The 19,715-nt window shown below is 43.1% G+C and overlaps 1 protein-coding gene across 12 annotated transcripts in view; it reads left to right on the forward strand.

The window, feature by feature from the left end:
• HMBOX1 (homeobox containing 1) overlaps window positions 1-19,715 on the forward strand; it is a 164,928-nt gene that overhangs the window by 73,553 nt on the left and 71,660 nt on the right. For 10 of the 12 annotated variants that reach the window (XM_032782718.2, XM_032782708.2, XM_032782712.2 and 7 more), the window contains 3 exons: window positions 7,688-8,167; window positions 10,206-10,291; window positions 18,966-19,076. In XM_032782718.2, coding sequence (XP_032638609.1) covers window positions 7,688-8,167; window positions 10,206-10,291; window positions 18,966-19,076 — 677 coding nt within the window. Of the gene's footprint in view, window positions 1-7,036; window positions 7,103-7,687; window positions 8,168-10,205; window positions 10,292-18,965; window positions 19,077-19,715 lie in introns of those variants that run through there. The other 2 variants (XM_075063589.1, XM_032782715.2) reach the window with 2 other exon arrangements.

Here is a 19,715-nt window from a genome sequence, read left to right on the forward strand (position 1 = left end):
CGGGGTGCTCCCCACGTCCGGGTGCTCTCTCTGGCTTTTCCCCCCCCCCCGCTTTCTCTCTCTGGCCCATTCTGGCCAGGACATTTCTTAGGAACAGGATGATGTTATACCCAGTGTCCCAGAAAACAGTAAAGATGGCAGCCATGATGGTGAAGCTCACTTCAGTAGCCTCTGTCTGTTCTTTTAGTCTCTCTTCTTGTATACTGTCCCCACCAAATCTTTCCTTTAAGGATCCAAAAAGGGATTGATGGGTGAAATGGGCCATCCCCTCATTATCTTGCCTTCCAATTAGGCCTAATATCTGATATATCAATTTTGGTTCATTAACTTCTGGCTTCATATCTCCTGTTTTTAATAAGCATAACTTAAACACAGTCCTTGAATCATATAATTTGGCCTTTTTGTTTAGACTCATTCTGTTATTCCATCTCTATTTTGTATTTTTCCCATCCATGTTTGTTGTTACAGATTAATGTAACGTCTTATGAACATTGACGTACTCCTTGCAACTAAGCTCACAATTCAGGTATATTTGTAGGCCAAATTGTCACAACAGGACAGAGTTACTTCGATCTGGCCAGGCATTCCACCTCCTCAGTCAGAGGCTAGAGTCCAGCTGGCTCTAGGGTTCCCTCAGGAGAAGTTAATTCTAGGGGGACCACACTCAGTCTGCTGGTCCCTCAAGGAGGTTTCCAACCTGTAAAGGCAGACAATTTAAAACTACAGAGAGGGCCAGAGGGGGCAGAGAAAGGGTATGGAGAGCAGCTATCCTACCAACACAGCCTGAATTCACGGAGTGGCTTTGGCAGGACTGGGCCCAAGAGAACAATGCTGCAGAGGTGGCACGTCTTCCTTCTGCACCTTTTTGGTTGAGATAAGAAGATAAGAACGGCCATACTGGGTCAGACCAAAGGTCCATCTAGCTCAGTATTCTGTCTTCTGACAGTGGCTGGTGCCAGATGCTTCAAGATGAATGAACAGAACAGGGCTATTCATCAAGTAATCCATCCCCTGTTGTCCAGTCTCAGCTTCTGGCAGTCAGACGCTTAGGTACACCTAGAGCTGGCGTTCTCAAACTTCAGTGCACCGCGACCCCCTTTTGACAACAAAAATTACTTACAACCCCTGGAGGGGGGACTGAAACCTAAGGCTGCTTGAGTCCCGCTGCCCCAGGTGGGCCAAAGCTGAAGCCCAAGGGCTTCAGCCCCAAGCCAGGGGCCTGTAACTTCAGCCCTTGGTCTTTGGCTTTGGCCCCCGAGCAAAGCAGCTTGGGCTTTGGCCTCGGGCCACAGCATGTGTAACTCCAGCCTTGGTGACCCCATTAAAATGCGGTCCTGACCCACTTTGGTTTGAGAATCACTGACCTAGAGCATGGGCTTCGTCCCTGACCATCTTGGCCAATAGACATTGACGGATCTACTCTCTGTGAACTTATCTAATTCCATTTTGAACCCAGTTATATTTTTGGCCTTCACAGCATTCCCTGGCAACGAGTTTCCCAGTTCACTGTGCATTGTATGAAAACGTACTTCCTTATGTTTGTTTTAAACCTGCTGCCTATTAATTTCATTGTGTGACCCCCAGTTCTTGTGGCATCATTAAACCATTCCCAATGAGCAGCAGTAGCTATGTTGGTGGGAGAGTGTCTCCTGCTGGAATAGCGCTGTACACACCAGAACTTCTGCCGGTGTAACTTAAGTCAGTCAGGGGTGTGGGGGGTTTTTTCACACCTCTGACTGACAGTTTTACCAACAAAAGTGCAGGTAGTAACTGATCCATGAGAGGATCTTCCCTCTTATCCTATGACTGCTAACTTTGCTTAAGAGCGTTTGGTGAGGAATCTTGTCAAATGCTTTCAGAAAAAGTCCAGGTACACTCTATCCACTGATCACTCTTGTCCACATGTTAGTTCACCACTTCAGAGAATTCTGCAGATTTGTCAGCTGAGAAGAATTGCTTAGGTGTTGGAATCTCCCTGACCTCTGAGTCAAAGAATTGATTTAGCTTCTCCACAATGGCCTGGTCTTCCTTGAGTGCTCCTTTAGTGTCTCTATCATCCAGTGGTCTCACTGATTGTTTGGAAGCTTTCTGCTTCTGATGTACTAAAAAAAAAAAAAAATCTATTAGTTTTTATGGCTTTTGCTAATTGCTGTTCAAATTCTTTTTTGCCCTGCCTAAGTATACTTATACATTTGACTTGCCAGAGTTTGTTCTTTCTATTTTCTTCAGTAGGATTTGACTTCCTATTTTTGAAAAGATGTATTTTTGTCTCTCACCATGTCTTTTATTCTGTTGTTAGCCATGGTGACATTTTTTCTGTCCTTTTTACATTTTTTTCCTTAAATTTGGGGTAGACACATAGGCTCAAACTATGTTATGGTATTTTTAAAAAGTTTCCATGCAACTTGCAAGCATTTCAATCTTGTGACTGTTCCTTTTAATTTCCATTTAACTTGCTTCCTCATTTTTGTGTATTTCCCCTTTTTTACCTTAAATGCTACTGTGTTGGGTTTCTTTGGAATGCGCTCCACCCCCCTCTCACCCTCCGCCATAAGGACGTTGAATTTAATCACATTGGTTACTATTACTGAGCAGTTCAGCTATATTCACCTCTTGGACAAGATCTTGTGCTCCACTTAGGACTAAATCAAGAATTGCTTCTCCCCTTGTGGGTCCCTGGACTATCTGCTCCAAAAAGTCATTAATGGCGTCTAGAAATTTTATCTCTGGACCAATCCTGAGGTGACATGTTCCTGTCAATATGGGGATAGTTGAAATCCCCCGTTATTATTGGGTTTTCTGTTTTTTGTAGCCTCTCTAATCTCCCTGAGCATTTCACAATCACCATCACCACGCCAGTTAGGTGGTCAGTAATATATTCCTACTTCTGTACTCTTATTGTTTAAGCATGGAATTTTTAACCGCAGGGATGCTGTGGTCAAGGTCTGATGAAGAGCTCTGTATAGCTCGAAAGCTTTTGTCTTCCACCATCAGAATGTAGTCCAATTGAAGATATTATCTCACTCACCTTGTCTATCTTAGGTACATTATAAATATTTAGATACCATGGGCCCGCCAATGGAGTTCTGCCCTCTTGCATCAGGTGAGGATTGGGCCTCCACATACAAAATTCAAATATACTTGGCATTTTATATTTTTTTTCTATTTGGAATCTAAGTAAACATGACCAAAATAGGTCCTGTGGTTTTAAATGGTTTGGTTCAAAACTGACATACACCATGTTTCACTAGTATTTTACATCAGGCTAGCTTTTGATAACTGATCAGAGGATACAGTACATGATTACAACGCAAGATCTGCAATGGTTGCAGATATTTTGTTATATAGGCAGTAAAGTTTGACAGCCTTAGCACATCATAGCCATCACTCTCGCAGGGTACCTGCAGTCCTTTCTCCTCCATCCTCCCCCCCAGCTTAGTTTTGCTTGCTGACCCTTTCACAGTTAGTTAAATCTTGCAGGAAAAAGAGGGCACTAAAGAAAGCAAATTGAATTAATGTTAGCCAAAGGGGTTAAGGAGAATAAAAGGCTCATACAAACATATGTGGAGATAAAGTACTAGAGAATGTCCATTAATTAATGAGGTGGATGAAATTAATTATTCTAAAGTGGCTGGTTTGCTTCACTGCTTTGTAAATTGGTCTTTAACAAGGAAAATGAAAAAGGAAGTATGAAGAACTAGAAAGTAACTAAGACATTGTTAAAACAACTATACTAAAAACTCAGTATAGTTATTCTTTAAAATGCCATGGATGCTTGGTAACATTGAATGTATTCTAGTGTTGCAAACTCTTGTGACTTTTATTGTCAGTCTCACATTATGTGGTATTTTTCTTGAAGTCCCAGCGCTTGCATTTGGATATGTGAAAAGCTCATCTTTCATTTAAAAACAAAACCAAGTTTGTAATCCTCATGGTTGAGTAGAAGATCTTGAAAATGTGACCTGCCATTCAAAATCCACAAAGCAAATAAAAAGTCTTTCATGTATATTATTTAAAAAAAACCAACCTCTTGGCTCGTGGTTTTTGGGTGTCTGACACAATTTAAAGTGTGTGAGCATGAGCTTAAGACAATTAACTAACAAACTTGCAGAATTGTTGACGGTCCTTTTTGAGAAGTGACGGAGAGCTAGAAAAGGAAAACTGGATAAACCAAAAGCCAATTGGCTCCTTGCAGGCTATGATGAATGTTTCTCTTGCATGGCATAGTGCCAGTCTTCAGGTGTGTCTACATTGGCACTGGAAGATGTAAATTCCAGCTCGAGGAAACGAGCATATTAAGGCCCCAGTCCTGCCAGAATCCATGAAGTCACTCGGGCTCGGTGTGGGTGTAATGCATTTTAGGATCCTGGCCTAAATCTGCAGATGTTATTAAACTGGAAAGTGCTGTGAACCCAAGGGTTGGTAGGTAAATGATACAATACTTAGGCCAGGTCTACACTGAAAACTTAGAGCAACTCAGCTATATCGCTCAGGAGTTTGAAGAATCCATCCCTTTGAGCGAGGTAGTTAAGCTGACCTAACTCCCAGTGTAGGTAAAGTTAGGTCAACGGAAGTGTTCTTTTGTCAACTAAGCTACTGCGTCTCAGGGAGGTGGATTAACTATAGTGACAGGAGAAACCTCCCGTTACTGTAGTGAGTGTCTGCACTGAAGCTCTAGAGCAGCATAGCTGCAGCTGCAGCACTGTAACGGTTTAAGTGTAGACATAGCCTTAGCCTGGTATACACTGGGAGGTGAGGGGGTGTCAATCTAAGATATGCAACTTCAGCTACACTATTCTCGTAGCTGAAGTGGACATATCTTAGATCGACTTACCTCCCGTCCTCACGGCGCGGGATCAACGGCCACGGCTCTCCCTTTGACTCCGCTTCCGCCTCTTGCCCTGGTGGAGTTCTGGAGTCGACGGGGAGTGTGTTCGGGGATCGATTTATCACATCTAGACAAGACATGATAAATCGATTCCCAATAGCTCGATCACTACCTGCCAATCCGGTGGGTAGTGTGGACATACCCTTAGTGTGTGCTCTTACGAGGGGTTAGCTAACCTTCAGTAGCTGACTCCAGTTAAAATAGCAGTGAAGGCATGGCAACTTAGGTTAGCAGCTTGAGTTAAAGCTTGAGGTTGAATTCAAGTTGCTAGCCCAAGTTAAAATTGGAGGTGCTATGTTTTCTCTCCTATTTTTAACTCAAATTAGCAAATCCGAGTTAAGAACCCACCTTTGTTTGGCAGTATAGATAAATTACTGACAACCACTAGAACACTGTGTACAATTCAGGGCACCTTGGTAATAGAAAGACAAACAAACGGATTGGAATTCAGAGAAGGATATTCCTTACAGTATGTATAATTTCATTTTCCTTCAGGACTGAGCTAAATGATCTGGGAGCTGGCTTCCATCTCTTAATTGTTTGCAATTCCATTCAGTTATTAGATTTCTACACTGACTGTTACACTCTGCTTATAGTGGACTAAGTTGGGAGCCAGTTTTTTTCAAATTTAAAATAATCCTTATTAGAGAAATTAATACTAATCAGCCATAAAGTCAGACTCTCATGGGAGTGATACACTGCCAGTGGCAGCAGGAGAGTAGCGTTGGGAGTGTGACTCCAGCCTGATCCCACCCTCTCATCTAGGATCACCTGGAGGGGGCATGAGTCCGCGTGAATCCTTCTCCCCCTACCCACCCATCTCTCCTCTAGTGGCAGCAACAATGGGGAGCAGTTGTGAGGACATACACACTTGTGGACTTCAGAAAAAAATGCGCATTAGTTCAGCTAACCATTTTTAAGAACGCAGCCATAGCCACTTCTACAGTTGTGAGGAGCAGTGCAGGACTGGAGGCAGGAGGTTCTGCTTCAGTGCCCCTCCCTCTCTACCCTGGGATTCCATCTACAAAGGCAAAACTCTTTTTAAAGGAACCCATGCACCCTGTATCACCATCATGGTATGGCAGCGTGACTCTAGCATGATCCATCTCTCTCCCCCAGGTCACAGAATTCCAGCTTGGGGTGTGACTGGCCGGAAAGGACCCTCCCTTTTATCCACACCAACCCCAGCAGTAGTCAGGGCTGGGCACGGGCACTGCCACGCCACAACAGCTTCTGTATGCCTTTGGTCCAGCACAGAGAGAGACATAAACACTGAGTTCATTGGGGGTGCAGGGTTGTTGGGACACACAGCCCCAATCCTGTAAAGGTTTAAGATTCTCATCGTGGCTCCGTTCCCCCATTGGTTTTAATATGCTCCTTAGGGTTTCCCACACACACTTAGTATGTTGTCAGCTCTCTCTCCCACCAGTGCTATGCTTAGGATTCCAAGACGGCTCCAATGAGCTTCAGAGAGTTTCCCATTGCTTCTCCTCTCCCACCGACTCCGTAGGACCACAGGAAGGGGAGAATGCCCCATAATTTTTGCTCCACTCTTATGCTGCCCTCTCACCTCCAGCTGCTACCTCCAAGATCTTCTGATGGCTGAAAGAAGGGCCTCTGCTTCTTGCAGACTTCAGAAGATCTGTTGTGAGGGGACTTGAGGGGAGAAAGTTTTAGAGGTCATATGGCATTTCCCATGAATCTGCTGAGGCCTGCCAGGAAGGGGGAGTACCTAGCAAGCCTTAGGATATAGTCCAGTTTTTTCGAAGTTTAGGAGGAAAAAAGTTTTTTTCGAAGTTTAGGAGGAAAAAAGTTTTTTTTGACAAGCCTCCTAGTGATTACACATGAGATCTGCCTTTGCAAAGAACAAGGCTGGGACCTTATTTCTTTAAATGAAAGAGCTCAGGTCTCTAACAGTAATTTGACATGCTGCACTCTGCTTGTCAGGTCTGGTGATCCACGTCAATATTTCAGATTCGAAAGTTAACAACTTCTGAAATCAAACTTCAATCAACTAAACATGAGAGCAGTGGGGCGCTAGATTTCAATTAGGGAAGTTCAAGAAACTGGGTTTTAGCTCTCTCCTTCCTTCAAGAAAGTTAAGACTACTTGAACTTGTCACACTTCTGACATTAGGGAATCATAACTCGTGAACCCTTTTCTGTACCACTGAAGGTTTCTAAAAAAATTATACCTCTGTCCCAGTGCTAACCTGTGAGTTTCGAGACCAATGGGTAGAACCCTGCAAATTATGGCTATCTACTTTATATCCACAGATCATGTTTGCGGATGAGATGTAGATATAAATTTTGTATCCACGCAAGGCTCTACCAATGGGACTTTGCTGGGGGATTTGGCAGTTGGGCAAACTTGGGCATATATCGGAATCTCAGTTGCAGCCTTAATTATGGAGCAACTGTTGTCATTCCATAAGGCATGTTTATTGAAGATAAGAGAGCAGAAAAGAGAGCTGGGGGTGGGAAAGTAATTCACAGATGTGTTGGGCGGGATTTGAAGTAAGAGAGTGAGGTATTATCTGAGAACTGTGCAAAGTTATCCTTTACCGGAAGCAAACAATTAACCTGAAGTTAATGGGAACTTTGCCGTGGATTTCAATGGGTGAGGGATTCCACCCATTGGGCCTGCTTGCCCTCTCACTTACACGATTTACACTAGTGTAAATGAGACCAGAATCAGGCCTGTTGTCTTCTGTTAAGTGCCGTACCTGAGGTGCTGTTCATGTCCCATAGATAGCTTTTGCACTAAACTGTTTGCTTTCACATTTCACCTTATTTTTAGGCTGCTGGAAACCATGTCTCACTACACAGATGAACCCAGATTTACTATAGAGCAGATAGATCTGCTTCAGCGCCTGAGACGTACTGGAATGACCAGACACGAAATCCTCCATGCCTTGGAAACCTTGGACCGTCTCGATCAAGAGCATAGTGACAAGTTTGGAAGGCGGTCTAGCTATGGAGGCGGTTCCTATGGCAACAGTACCAACAATGTTCCAGCATCTTCCTCTACAGCCACAGCTTCTACACAGACTCAGCATTCTGGGATGTCCCCATCACCTAGCAACAGTTACGACACCTCTCCACAGCCTTGCACTACTAATCAGAATGGGAGGGAGAGTCACGAGAGGTTGTCAGCGTTCAATGGGAAGATGTCACCCACTCGCTATCCACTTGCAAACAGCTTGGCTCAAAGGTCGTACAGTTTTGAAGCCTCTGAAGAGGACTTGGACGTAGATGACAAAGTGGAAGAATTGATGAGGTTAGTAAAACTTATAGAAGGTTCAGTAAATCAGCCTGACAAACCCTTTAAGAGGAGAACTGCATCTGAGGGGCGGGTACTTCAGTGGTTTTTTGTAGTGTTAATAGTGTGAGAGGTGCCTTAGATAGTGATCCCCTTGTTTGTCCTCCATTGGCCACCCTGCCCTTCAGAGCCCTGTGGGCATTTGTCCTGGGCTACATCACAGATCCTTCTTCAGTCTTATTTTTTTTCCAAAGCCTGGATTGACTTTCTCATCTCAATGCACTGTTTCCATCCTCATCACATTCAAATCCCTTCGAAACAGCCCTCCTCTCCTATGAGATTCTCCACCACTGGCTCATATCAGTCCAATGCCTTCTCTTTCCCAGTGTTGCATGGAGAAGAGGGAAATGGCTCTGTTAATGCCTTCCTTAAGAACTTGCAATATATCATGTCTTATCTGCCTTTTGGATAGTAAGCTCCTTGGGGCAGGACTGCCTCTATTTGTGTGTTATGTAGGGCTAAGAATGGCAGCACTTAAAAAAAAACAATTTTGAAAAGGCATGTCTCATCTATAGACAGCTTACAATCTAGATCAGTGGTCATCTTTTTTCCCTTTGAGGGGCTTCTTCCTTGTTAGGCAGGATACCACTTCCGTTTAGCAGTATGGGAAAGGTTAGGGGGATTGTTACTCTAAAATTAAGAATCCATGATCTTAATAGTGTATAAGATGAGAGATGGAAGATTGGCTCCAGCAAGAGGCAGAATGAGTGGGGAAATTTAGTATGTGTCTTTTAAATTCTGTTATGGTTTTTTTTGTATTTTATGATTTATTGGTTGTTTTGGAGTGGTATGTTTTTTTTCATGTATTCTTGGCAAATATTGGACTGGGGCTCTCAGACCCCTGGAGGTCATGAGTTTTAAGGAGGGACCGAGTGAAGGTGTGGTGGCAGGTCAAGGAGGCTCAGAAATGAGTGGGAAGAACACAAAGGAGGTGGTTAGTTATGCACTTGGGTGCAACGTAGTAGGGAATCTGAAAGAATTGAGTGTAGCAGTAGCCAGGCGCTCCTTTTGCTGAAATCTACCTGTTGTCGGATTGGGGGTTCATGAACATGATTCCCCAGATAGTGTTTGGTGCTTGTTCGAGTTGAAATGTCCCATGTTCTCTTGTGTGGAGGATGAGGGTTGGGCATAGAAGAGATGATGAAACAGCAGTTTTTGTGTTTTACTCTCACTTTCCAAGTCTAGGCAGTTCACGTTACAGTTTTGATCACCGAACCCTGCTCAGAAAAAGCCAAAGAAAAAATGCGTTACCCAGGAATAAACCCTACCTGATTTTTAAAAGCCAAACAAAACTGATTCTGAATATCACAGGTGCAGGCATTTGTTTACTGCAGTTTAAGCTTGCTGCACATTACAGCCCCTATGAAACCAGTAAACTGTCTTTCCCTTTTAGCATAATTATTCAGTACTTTCTGTACCATCTCTCCACACTTTTTAAAAATAATCCTTCCAGAAAAACTAGAGATATAACGCTGACAGGTATTCCTTCATTCAGTGCACCCACGTACTATGCTTTTGGGGGCAAGGGAGGTTGTTGGGGTGGAGGTTGCAAAATCTCTCTTCCTTCCTTCAGCCCCGTTGTTTGAAATGTTTGAGAGGGCTTGTCGATATCCTCATTTGTGGAGCTAACCATGCAGACCCTGCTATCTTTTATTTTTTGTGCTTCATTTTACGACTGAGTTTTAATGCTGGTGTGAGAGATTTATTCATCCCTGTGTAATGAAACTTTGTACATTCCATATGGCAGCCCTACACCTAGTATGAATTATATAGGCTATGAGTCATCCATCCGCCTGCTGGGATGCTTTGATCAAACATGACACTCATTAAAAGAAGTGTCCACTGGTGAGCTATTTTGCCTGTTTCCCCTCCCCCCCACACCCTCCCAAGGCAGAGGCCCCCACCCTTAAGCAAAGGAAACAAAACCATTTTACATCTTCAGAGTGCCCTTTGGCCTGTCTGTCTCTCTCGTTTTGTTGTTGTTTTGTTTTGGTAGGAGGGACAGCAGCGTGATAAAGGAGGAAATCAAAGCCTTTCTCGCCAATCGGAGGATTTCCCAAGCAGTTGTTGCACAGGTAACAGGTAAGAGCTTGAAGAGCCCTTTATTCATTTTGTGTCCTGTGTCTAGCTGCCTGTGTGTGCTAGTGCAGATGTTGGAATATTGCTCGGCTTTCTGCATTGCGGTGCAGATCTGTCAGCTTAGTCATGATAATGTATGCCTTTGATTTAAGACCCATTGTCCTGCACATCATAGAACTTCCCAAGTGAATCACTTTTTTTGTGTGGCTTTTGCTAGCAAATTTTATTTTACAGCATTGCAATAAGCACAGAGTTCCTATCTTAAAACTAAAACAGTTTTCTTTAATTCTGAAGTTATGCTATTACATGTGGCAAATGTATATACCCAAGTATCCATCTGGGAAAGTATCCACGTCTGGCACCAGTGCTCTTAGCAGACTGATTGTGAGAGTTTGTCCACTTGTCCTTGAGTTGCTAATAATAATAAAAGGCAGATGTGAGAAGTGAGGGAGTGGCCATATTAACACTAACTTTGTTTCAAAAGGAAAAGTACCATATTTCTTCCTCTTTCCCTTGTTTTCTCCATTGGGATTAGGGATGAGTGAGCAGACCTCAGTAAAACTATTTAAACCTCCACACAACACTCTGTTTGCAAAGCATTGTACAAATGTGGATTGATTCTTTGCAGAGAGGTTTAAGTGGCTTGGCCAAGGCCATACAAAGAGTTGGTAGCAGAATCAGAAGTAAAACGAGACAAAACACAACTTACTCTTCCTGACCTTCATTTATTTATTTTTTACAACCATGCGTGAATAGAAGTCTCGAAATAGTCAGCTAATTAAGAAAGAAAATATGACTAATCATAGTTATATGGAGCTGTCTGTCTGTCTCATAGAACTGGAAGGGACTTCGAAAGGTCATAGAGTCCAGTCCCCTGCCTTCACTAGTAGGACCAAGTATTGTCCCTCACAGATTTTTGCCCCAGATCCTTAAATGGCCCCCTCAAGGACTGAACTCACAACCCTGGGTTTAGCAGGCCAATGCTCAAACCACTGAGCTACCCCTCACCCTGTGACTAGAAGTGCCAAGCAGTTGTGAGAGGAGAAGTTCTAGAAAATGGCCTTGTAGGAAATGATCCTGCACTGCTGGGAAGATGGCCTGGATGGTATTCTAGCTCTTTTCCATCTCTCCCTCATGTGAAGAGAGAGTGAACAAATGCTTGGGCAGTGTGCCACCTCTTTGGTGCACCCACTCTCAGTTTACAAAGGCAGATGCTGCAAGGAAAGGAAAAGAAACAAGATGCATTCCTTGGATCTTTCCAAAATTAGGGATATTTCTGGCCCTCTTGTTATAAATCCCTATTTGATCAAAAATCCTACCTCATGTATGAACCCGTCCCTTAAAGCTTTACCTGCAGGCATTGCCAGTCGGTTAGGCCTTTAAAGAAAATGCTGTTGTGGACAGTGCAGCTCTATTGAAGGACATTGCTTCAGGATTCCAGATATAAACTTTTAACTCCTCCTGTCTCTCTAAAAAGGGTATTCTACAATTGGGTTGTTGGGGTGAGCACATGAGTGAGTGACTGTTAGCTGCATGGTGTATGTGTCAATTTCAAATCACAGATCTTGACCTAGTAACTTGACCTGTGCTCATGTAACTCAGCATAGCTGCTGTAAATTTATTTGCACCAGCTGAGGCTGTGATTCCTTATCTCTTTCTACTTGCCAGCAATAGGCCCTCTTTTTTTCTTCCCCATTTCGTCACATAATTTTACTGTTCTTGATGTGAGAGTCTTCTGTGCTCAATCTTCTGCACTTTGGGACTATTTTCCTGTCTCCCTCCATCCCATTTAAAACCTCCTCTGAAAACCTTCTTCCCTTGCCTAATCATACCTCTACTTCAGCTATCTGTAAGACACCTCCCAGCCCCCCCATAGGTCTATAACCCAGGTCTGTAGAGCTGCCATGCTGCTGATATCTCCATGATGCTACTCAGCAGCAGCTGTAACCAGCTTGTGTTCTATGGCCCAACATCCTGCTGTGGACACAGACTATGGGCAGTCCCATCTCAAGGGGTCTGACAAGCAGCAGCCTCATGGTTCCTCATTGGCTCCCCACCGTATACAGACCAAGGGGCATTCCAGGAAGTATCCAAGCAATAGTGTGGATCTTCTGCAGTTGCCATAATAATTTCTGCTCCCTGCTCTGACCTTGACTTGCCTTGGACTTTGCCACCTTGCCCGTACCCTGAAACTTCACTTGGACTCTGACCTTTGGTGTTGACTCTGCCATGGAACCTGACTGCAAATTCCTCCACTTCTCCCAGCCTCAGATTTGCTCTGACCCTTGGTCCCAACTGCCCTTGTTGGGATCCTGTTTAATTTTTGTGAAGTGTTTTGGGATAGAGTTCATACAAAAGGCACAATATAAAAAAAGTAAAAATACACTGTTTACTATGCATCTGCAGTAGCAAGTGATGACTTTTTTCTTTTATTTCTCCATCGCCGGCAAGGGAGGTGGTGGGAAAAGGAGGGGAGAGAAAACATATATAATTGCTGAATGTTGAATTCCGTTGTTGACGTAGTACAATGTAGGCCTTTCAAGCTGAACCATATTCCCCCTACTTAGTTTTTGTTTTGTTTTGTTTTTTAATGACCATAAATTTATGAAGTGATCGAATAATAAAGCTGACATAAAGTAGTAAATGAGGAAGGCACACAGTGGAGTCTTCTGTAGTGTCAGAAGAGAACAGAGTGAAAAATGGCAAAGGAAATTATGAAACAGTGACTAGGAAATAAAGAAACGATTGATAAGGAGCAAAACCCAGCAGAACATTTACTAGTGCTTGTACTAAATACAGAAGCTGCTTTTTATAGCAAGTTTCTTTAATGGTTTCTGTAATAAGATAAACAAGAAGCTCTTGGGTTGGGAGCTGTATAAATATTCTTCTACTGATAAGAAAAATGACAGTATAAACAGGAGCTAATAATAGTTCCTGCTGAATTTCCCATCTTGTTGTTTGAAACTCCTTTAGCATAGTTGCAGCTTTACTCCCTTCAAGGGTAGGTTTTCAGCATTCCATGCGGTGAGATGCCAGATCCCCATTAACAATAACAGAGAGGGGTGCGTATTAAATCTGTCGTGATAAGCACTGAAAATTTGCCCCTGAACCAAGTGATTATAGGTCCTAGGGCAAACTGGGGGTCGTGACCCGAGAGGGAGTCACAAGACTATTGTAGGGGGGTTGCGAGAGCGGCGGCTGCTGGCCAGGCACCCAGCTCTGAAGGCTACACTGCCACGATCAGCAGTGCGGAAATCAGGATAACATGGTATGGGAGGGTCATCACAGCCTGAAATATTTTCAAAGGAGATCCCAGAAAACAAGTTTGAGATCCCCTGCAGTAAGGCAAAGAGTATTCTTCTGCACTTGTTGAAGGAATCTGCCAACTAATTTAGGACCCTGATGTAGGGTTTGAATTTGGGGGGGGGGGGGGGGAGGCGGTTGGGGGGGGGGGGGCAGAGTTTAAGTGTAGGTTTATGAAGCCTAATACATGTGTTATGTATATATTTAATGGGGGGCCATAAAAGTATCTGAGCACCTGACAGATTATTAATGTATTTGTGCTCACAACACCCCTGAGGCCGGGTGCTGCTAGTGTCCCCATTGTATAGATGGGGAACTACAGGACAGAGGGGCTAAGTAACTTACCCAAAGTCACACAGGCAGTCTGTGGTCAAGCAAGGACTTGAACCCAGGTCCTCTGCGTCCGAGGATAGTGGCCTAGCCATCCTCTCAGTTAATATATTTAATATGGAGCTATACCTATCTCATAGAACTGGATGAGACCTTGAAAGGTAATCGAGTCCAGTCCCCTGCCTTCACAGCAGGACCAAGTACTGTCCCTGACAGATATATTTCAAAAATACATAACAAAAGGGTATTTTTCTTACGTGTTTGTCAACAATCATTCTGTTCATTCTACTTGTATGGCTCATCCCTGTCCCACTCTTTCTCTGTCTTGACTGTTTAGACTATAAGCTCTTGAGAACAGAATCATCTCTTATAGCATATACAGAACCTAGCACAAATCATCATCATCCATGCAGTGTTGGAAAGCCAAACACAGCAACACGGAATAGCGCACAAAGCAAAACCAAGTATGAAGAAAATGAAACTGATTAGAGTAGTTCCACTGTCACACTGAATGGAACTGAAAAAGTTATTGACCAGCATAAATGGTGAGAAACAGGTTTTTAAAATATTTGATGTTGATGGTGACACAGGTGAGGATTTATTTTAACATGATTTTGATCTTTGCACCTTTCCTCCAAACAAACCTTGCTAACGTACAAAGTTGATCAATGTTCTTTGCAGGCACGTATTGTACAAATCCAGGATTCGTTATTATAAACACAAGAATAAAGGCATAAAATCAGTCAGTTCTCCTCCAAAACCAGTGCTTAATTTGTGCCTGGGCTTGCCAGAGCTGAGCCTCGGCACCTCTAGGGTTGGCAGTTCATAGCCCCGGCATCTCTGGGCTTGCTGTGTCAGTTATGAAAGTAAAAAAAATTGCTTGAGTCTCGGCACCTAATTGTTTGAGCCCCGGCACCTCTTTCATTACAAATTAAACACTGTCCAAATCCCATAGTTTCCTGGTGCTTCTATATACATTTTTTTGCAAGGGACGTTAAAAAAAAAAAATTACAGCCACAGAGGATGAGCACACCCATCTGTGAGAGGAAGGGGAAAAACAGTTATTAGGGGATTGTGTGAGCAGCGGTCTCCAGGGGTGTGAGCAGGTACGCACTGAACACACTAGAGTAGCGAGTATCTCTGCCTGCCTTCTCCCAGTGTTGGTTTTTTCTGCCTCTTTGTCATGTGGGAGGGAAATTTTCTTACAAATCACCTGCTTGGGGGATGTGGCCCAACAAGCAGTGCAGTCTAGGGAAATATCTCTGGATTATCATCAGCATCATCTCTGAACTGGAACCTGCCATGGGGAGTGTGTCTGGGAAAAAAACCTGGCAGAAAGAAAGGGTAGGGGCAAGTGGGAACATGGAAAGGAGCAGGAAGGGGGACAGAATTGCAGGCAAGTGACAAATATTCATTAAAATGTCAAACTTATCAAAATTTGCGATGGCTCTTTTGTGACTGCCTCTCCCCCCGGAGTTTTCTGTGACAAAGCTGAGTGCCCTCATCATGATGTACAGTACTCCTGGCTTGTTGGCTCAGAGACCAAAGGACCTAGGTCTTCCTCATGACCCATGGGTCGGTCTGAGAGATTTTTTCCAGACAGCCGGAGATTAGATGCTCCAGATAATTGCCTTCATGAATTTGCCTTTGGCAGCAGTTTTTTCCTGCCAGTGTCATTTCCTGAAATAGCAGGATTAGAAGCTATGTAACTGGATGATACTGGTGTTGGATTGAGAAGCATCCCTTTCCCAGTGCTCTGGTGAGTCCACTGTATAAAACCAAATTTTTAGGAACTAAAAACTGTATCACAATCAAATCTTTTTTGTTATTTGTTTTTGCTACGAGGACATCGTTAAAAATAAATAGCAGAAAGATGGAGTTGTGGATAAGGCCCTACGTTGGGACTCAGGAGATCTAGGTTCAGTTCCTGGCTCTGTCACTCACTGTGTGTGATGTTGGGCAAGTCACTCTCTGCCTGCCTTGGTTTCCCAACTGTAAAATGAGTATAATAATACTTGTCTATTTAGGCTGCAAGGTCTTTGAGGCAGAAATCATCTCTTGCTTTGTGTAGTATGTACAGTATTGGGGCCTCTAGACTTGATCATGATATAAATAATAAAAACTGACAAGTCAAATTTGTGTATTTCACAGAGGAAATAATTCCCAGTAGCCTTAATTAGCATTTAATAAATACAAAATATTATTTAATTTGCATTAGCATCCAAAATGTGCTAGCATTTTTCTAACAGTGGAAACTACAGTATTTGCCCCAGAGAGCATCTGATCTGAACTGACAAAGACAGATGAAGAATTGGGGAGGAAAGTGATCACAAGAAGTTTGAAAGTCATGCAGTAGAAAAAGGAGAACCTATGGAGAACTCAAAAAAGCTGACTGATCGAAACAGTGAGCAGGGAAGATGATCTTAGCAGCTGCATTTTGTATGGGCTGGAGACAGGAGGGTTAAGGGTGATGTGGGTGTTGGGGAAACCACAGAGACAGGGTATGCGGTCTGAACAAGAATTTTAGCTGTGTGGACAGTGAGAAGAGGGTCTGATTCTCAACAGGAGTGATTACCTGGAGTTAGTGTGTTGATATAGATGAGATGCAGCCCACAGCATTCTGAAGCGCAGGCCCTGGGATGCAGTAGTCATTACAGAGCGTGTCATGTTGGAACCTGCAGTAGTGTGCGTAGAATTTGTAGAAGAGCACTGTTCTGATCTGTGCGTTTCAAGATCCTGTACAAAGCTCCATTTTACAGAAGGGGATTGACTGCAGAGTGACGTACCAAAGACCACAATGAGTCAGTAGTGAAGCTGGGAATAGAATCCCAATGTCCTGGCTCTCACTCCTTTGCTTCACCCACTGGACCAGGTTACCATTAACGTTTGCAGACAGCACTAGTGTATTAGGTAGCTGCAATCTGTACTGTTTTATACAAAACAAGTGTAGCCAGTTGCCAGTGCAGCCTCTCAGGCAAAGCGTGGATGCCTGAATATATTATTATGAAAATATGTTCTGTATCCATAACTGTGGTATCTGATACTTTGCTTTTATATCCTACTTTGTTACCAAAGAGCTGTACACACAATATTTTTATTACATAATTAAAGGCAGACCACAGTACTTAAAAACCAGGTAATAAACTAATACTACCCTCACCCAGCAACAGACAAAACTCATCCAGCTGAGAAACCACAACTGAGAGGCCACACGCTTAAGGCATGTAGCACTGTGTTCAAAAAGCGGCCTGATATGGACTGTAATGGAACACCAAAGGACACAGCTTTCAGAACCAGGTCCCTTTACTGAGCGCATGCTTCCAGCTGACATGATTTCAACTTTGGGGATGACTAAGTGGGACTGTCTCCGCTTTTTGCACCATCTTTGATAGATAGGGCAGAGGCAGTCCCTGAGAGAGGCTGGTTGGAAATACAAAATGGATATATAATAAAAGCATACAGTCCTGCCTGCAGCAAGCCAGTCAGAATATACTCATGGAGCCTTCAGTTTCTCTCCCACATCCTTGCACAAGGATTTCTGTTGAACACAAAGGAGTTCCTGTTTAAAAAACCAAACCCACCCTTTTCCTGCAGGACAAATGAAATAAAGTAGCTCCAGGATTATATATAATACAGGCTAGCTAGGAACATAACTATGATTTTTGAAAACCTAGTTGGAGTTAGCCCATATGAATTTGACTCCCCTGAGATTTTGAATCATTCTGAAACGTTATTAGTATCTTTGTTTAACTCAAAAATACATGTTAGGAGAAAATCCCTTATTAGAAAAAATGTAAGACTCCAGGGGCCTATTTCTCATAAGTTAAATATTGTCATGAGAGCACAAGATGGGCGAGGAAGGTGTGATTACCTCATGAAAGGCAATCTTCGCGTTGTGTATTATAACTCTGAACAGGTGTTGGCACAGGTGGTGTTTAGCAATATATTGTTACTGTGAGCACCTCCTAGGACTTTAATCCCCAAGAGAGTTTGTATGTTGTTAACCCTTTCTAATGGCTGAACAGCCTTGTTGAGAATGCACCCTTGGCATTTCCTTTGCTCTTTCTGTTAGTCTTCTGTTTTAGCCATTTGAACACTGAATTATAAGGAATAGCTTGTGATGATCACCAATGAGTATGTGATTCTCATCCGAGTAGGTTTTGAGTCCTGTTTCTTTACTTGTGAAACTGGTTAGTTTTGGTTTGTGTCCTAATTAATTTGTCCTTCAGTGTTATGGATGGAATGCCGACGTTGATCCTGCATTCCACTTCACTCTGGAAAAAAAATATTCAGCTTTTGGAAAATTTTCTCCTCTTACTATTTTTATGCAAGTCTGATTTAAATTTCTCTTAGAGAGATGGAACTTTTCACCTCTAGGTCACAGAGTCTAATCCAGCTCAGGTAAATAGTGTTTGGAAGCAGTTTATCATCTGACAGCTTGGTTTGGTTTTGTTTCTGGCCTGTGAGATATGACTTGGTAGGTGAATGACTTCATTTTCTGTTGGACTAATATCTGTATATCTCAAACTGCTGTTCTATTTTCACCTTATTGTCAAGCTGCACATGCACTGCAAACATTTTATCATCATAATCCCTTTAATAACCTTCTTCGTCTGTAGATCTCAAAGCACTTTACAATGATGGGTAAGTACCAATATTCCCATTTTATGGAGGGTAAACTGAGGCACCATCATGTTATGATTTCCTGAAAGTCATGTCATGAGAGTCAGTGGCCAAGCTAGGAATAAAACCCCGATCTCCTCACTCGAAAGTCTGGTGAACTTTCCACTAACTGTGGCACTACGCTTCCTGCTGTGAGTATGGAGACTGAGTCAAGTCAAAAAAAATAAAGGACAAAAGTTGAGGCACACTGGTGGGACGCTGTGGGGGAAGCTTGAAACGTGTACCTTTTCTATGTATAAAATATTAGCTTTCAGTTTCTGGGCCTCTTAGGCCAGTACCTTTCACTAGCACTGAATGTCGTTCAAAATTTAAATAGAACAAAAGCGCTCTCTCTCTCTCTTTCTTTCTTTCTTTCTTGTAGGTATCAGCCAGAGCCGGATCTCTCATTGGCTGTTGCAGCAGGGGTCAGACCTGAGTGAACAAAAGAAAAGGGCATTTTACAGATGGTACCAGCTTGAGAAGACGAACCCTGGTAAACAAAACAAGCTAAGGTTTTACCTCTGAAATAAACCCTGGGTCATGTTTGTGAGTGGCACTGATTGTTCCCTTCACCTTGCTGAACTGAAGCGTCTTCCAAGAGGTGCCATCCCATAACTGAATTACTTTTTGGGAAGGGAGAGGAATGGGGCTAAGCCTACTTGTGAATAGAACTGTTTTTAAGTGTAAACTCTTGGTTGCAGCAAGGAGCCAGAGCATTGCCTCTCCAGCTGTTCAGCTCTGGCCTGTTTCTTGGTTGCTTGGCTCATTTTCACACCCTCTGAAAGTGTAGGAGTATGAAGTCTTGTTGGAGGTGTGATCAACTGGCTTTAAATTTACACTCAGCCTCTCAATATAAATAAAAGATAAGCCCTGTTGGATCAAGAGAAGGGAACTTTAAACATGCCATGGCACTGAAAATAGCTGTGTCATATAAACTAACAGGAGGTTTAAGGACCTGACCCAGAGCCCCTTAAATCAATGGCAGTCTTTCAGTAAAAAGCGACAGCGTCCTGTGGCGCCTTATAGACTAACAGACGTATTGGAGCATAAGTTTTCGTATCACCCATAAAAGCTTATGCTCCAATATGTCTGTTAGTCCATAAGGTGACACAGGACTCTGTCGCTTTTTACG

This window comes from Chelonoidis abingdonii, chromosome 3 (assembly GCF_003597395.2).
Source record: "Chelonoidis abingdonii isolate Lonesome George chromosome 3, CheloAbing_2.0, whole genome shotgun sequence".
In the NCBI taxonomy this organism is placed as follows: domain Eukaryota; kingdom Metazoa; phylum Chordata; order Testudines; family Testudinidae; genus Chelonoidis; species Chelonoidis abingdonii.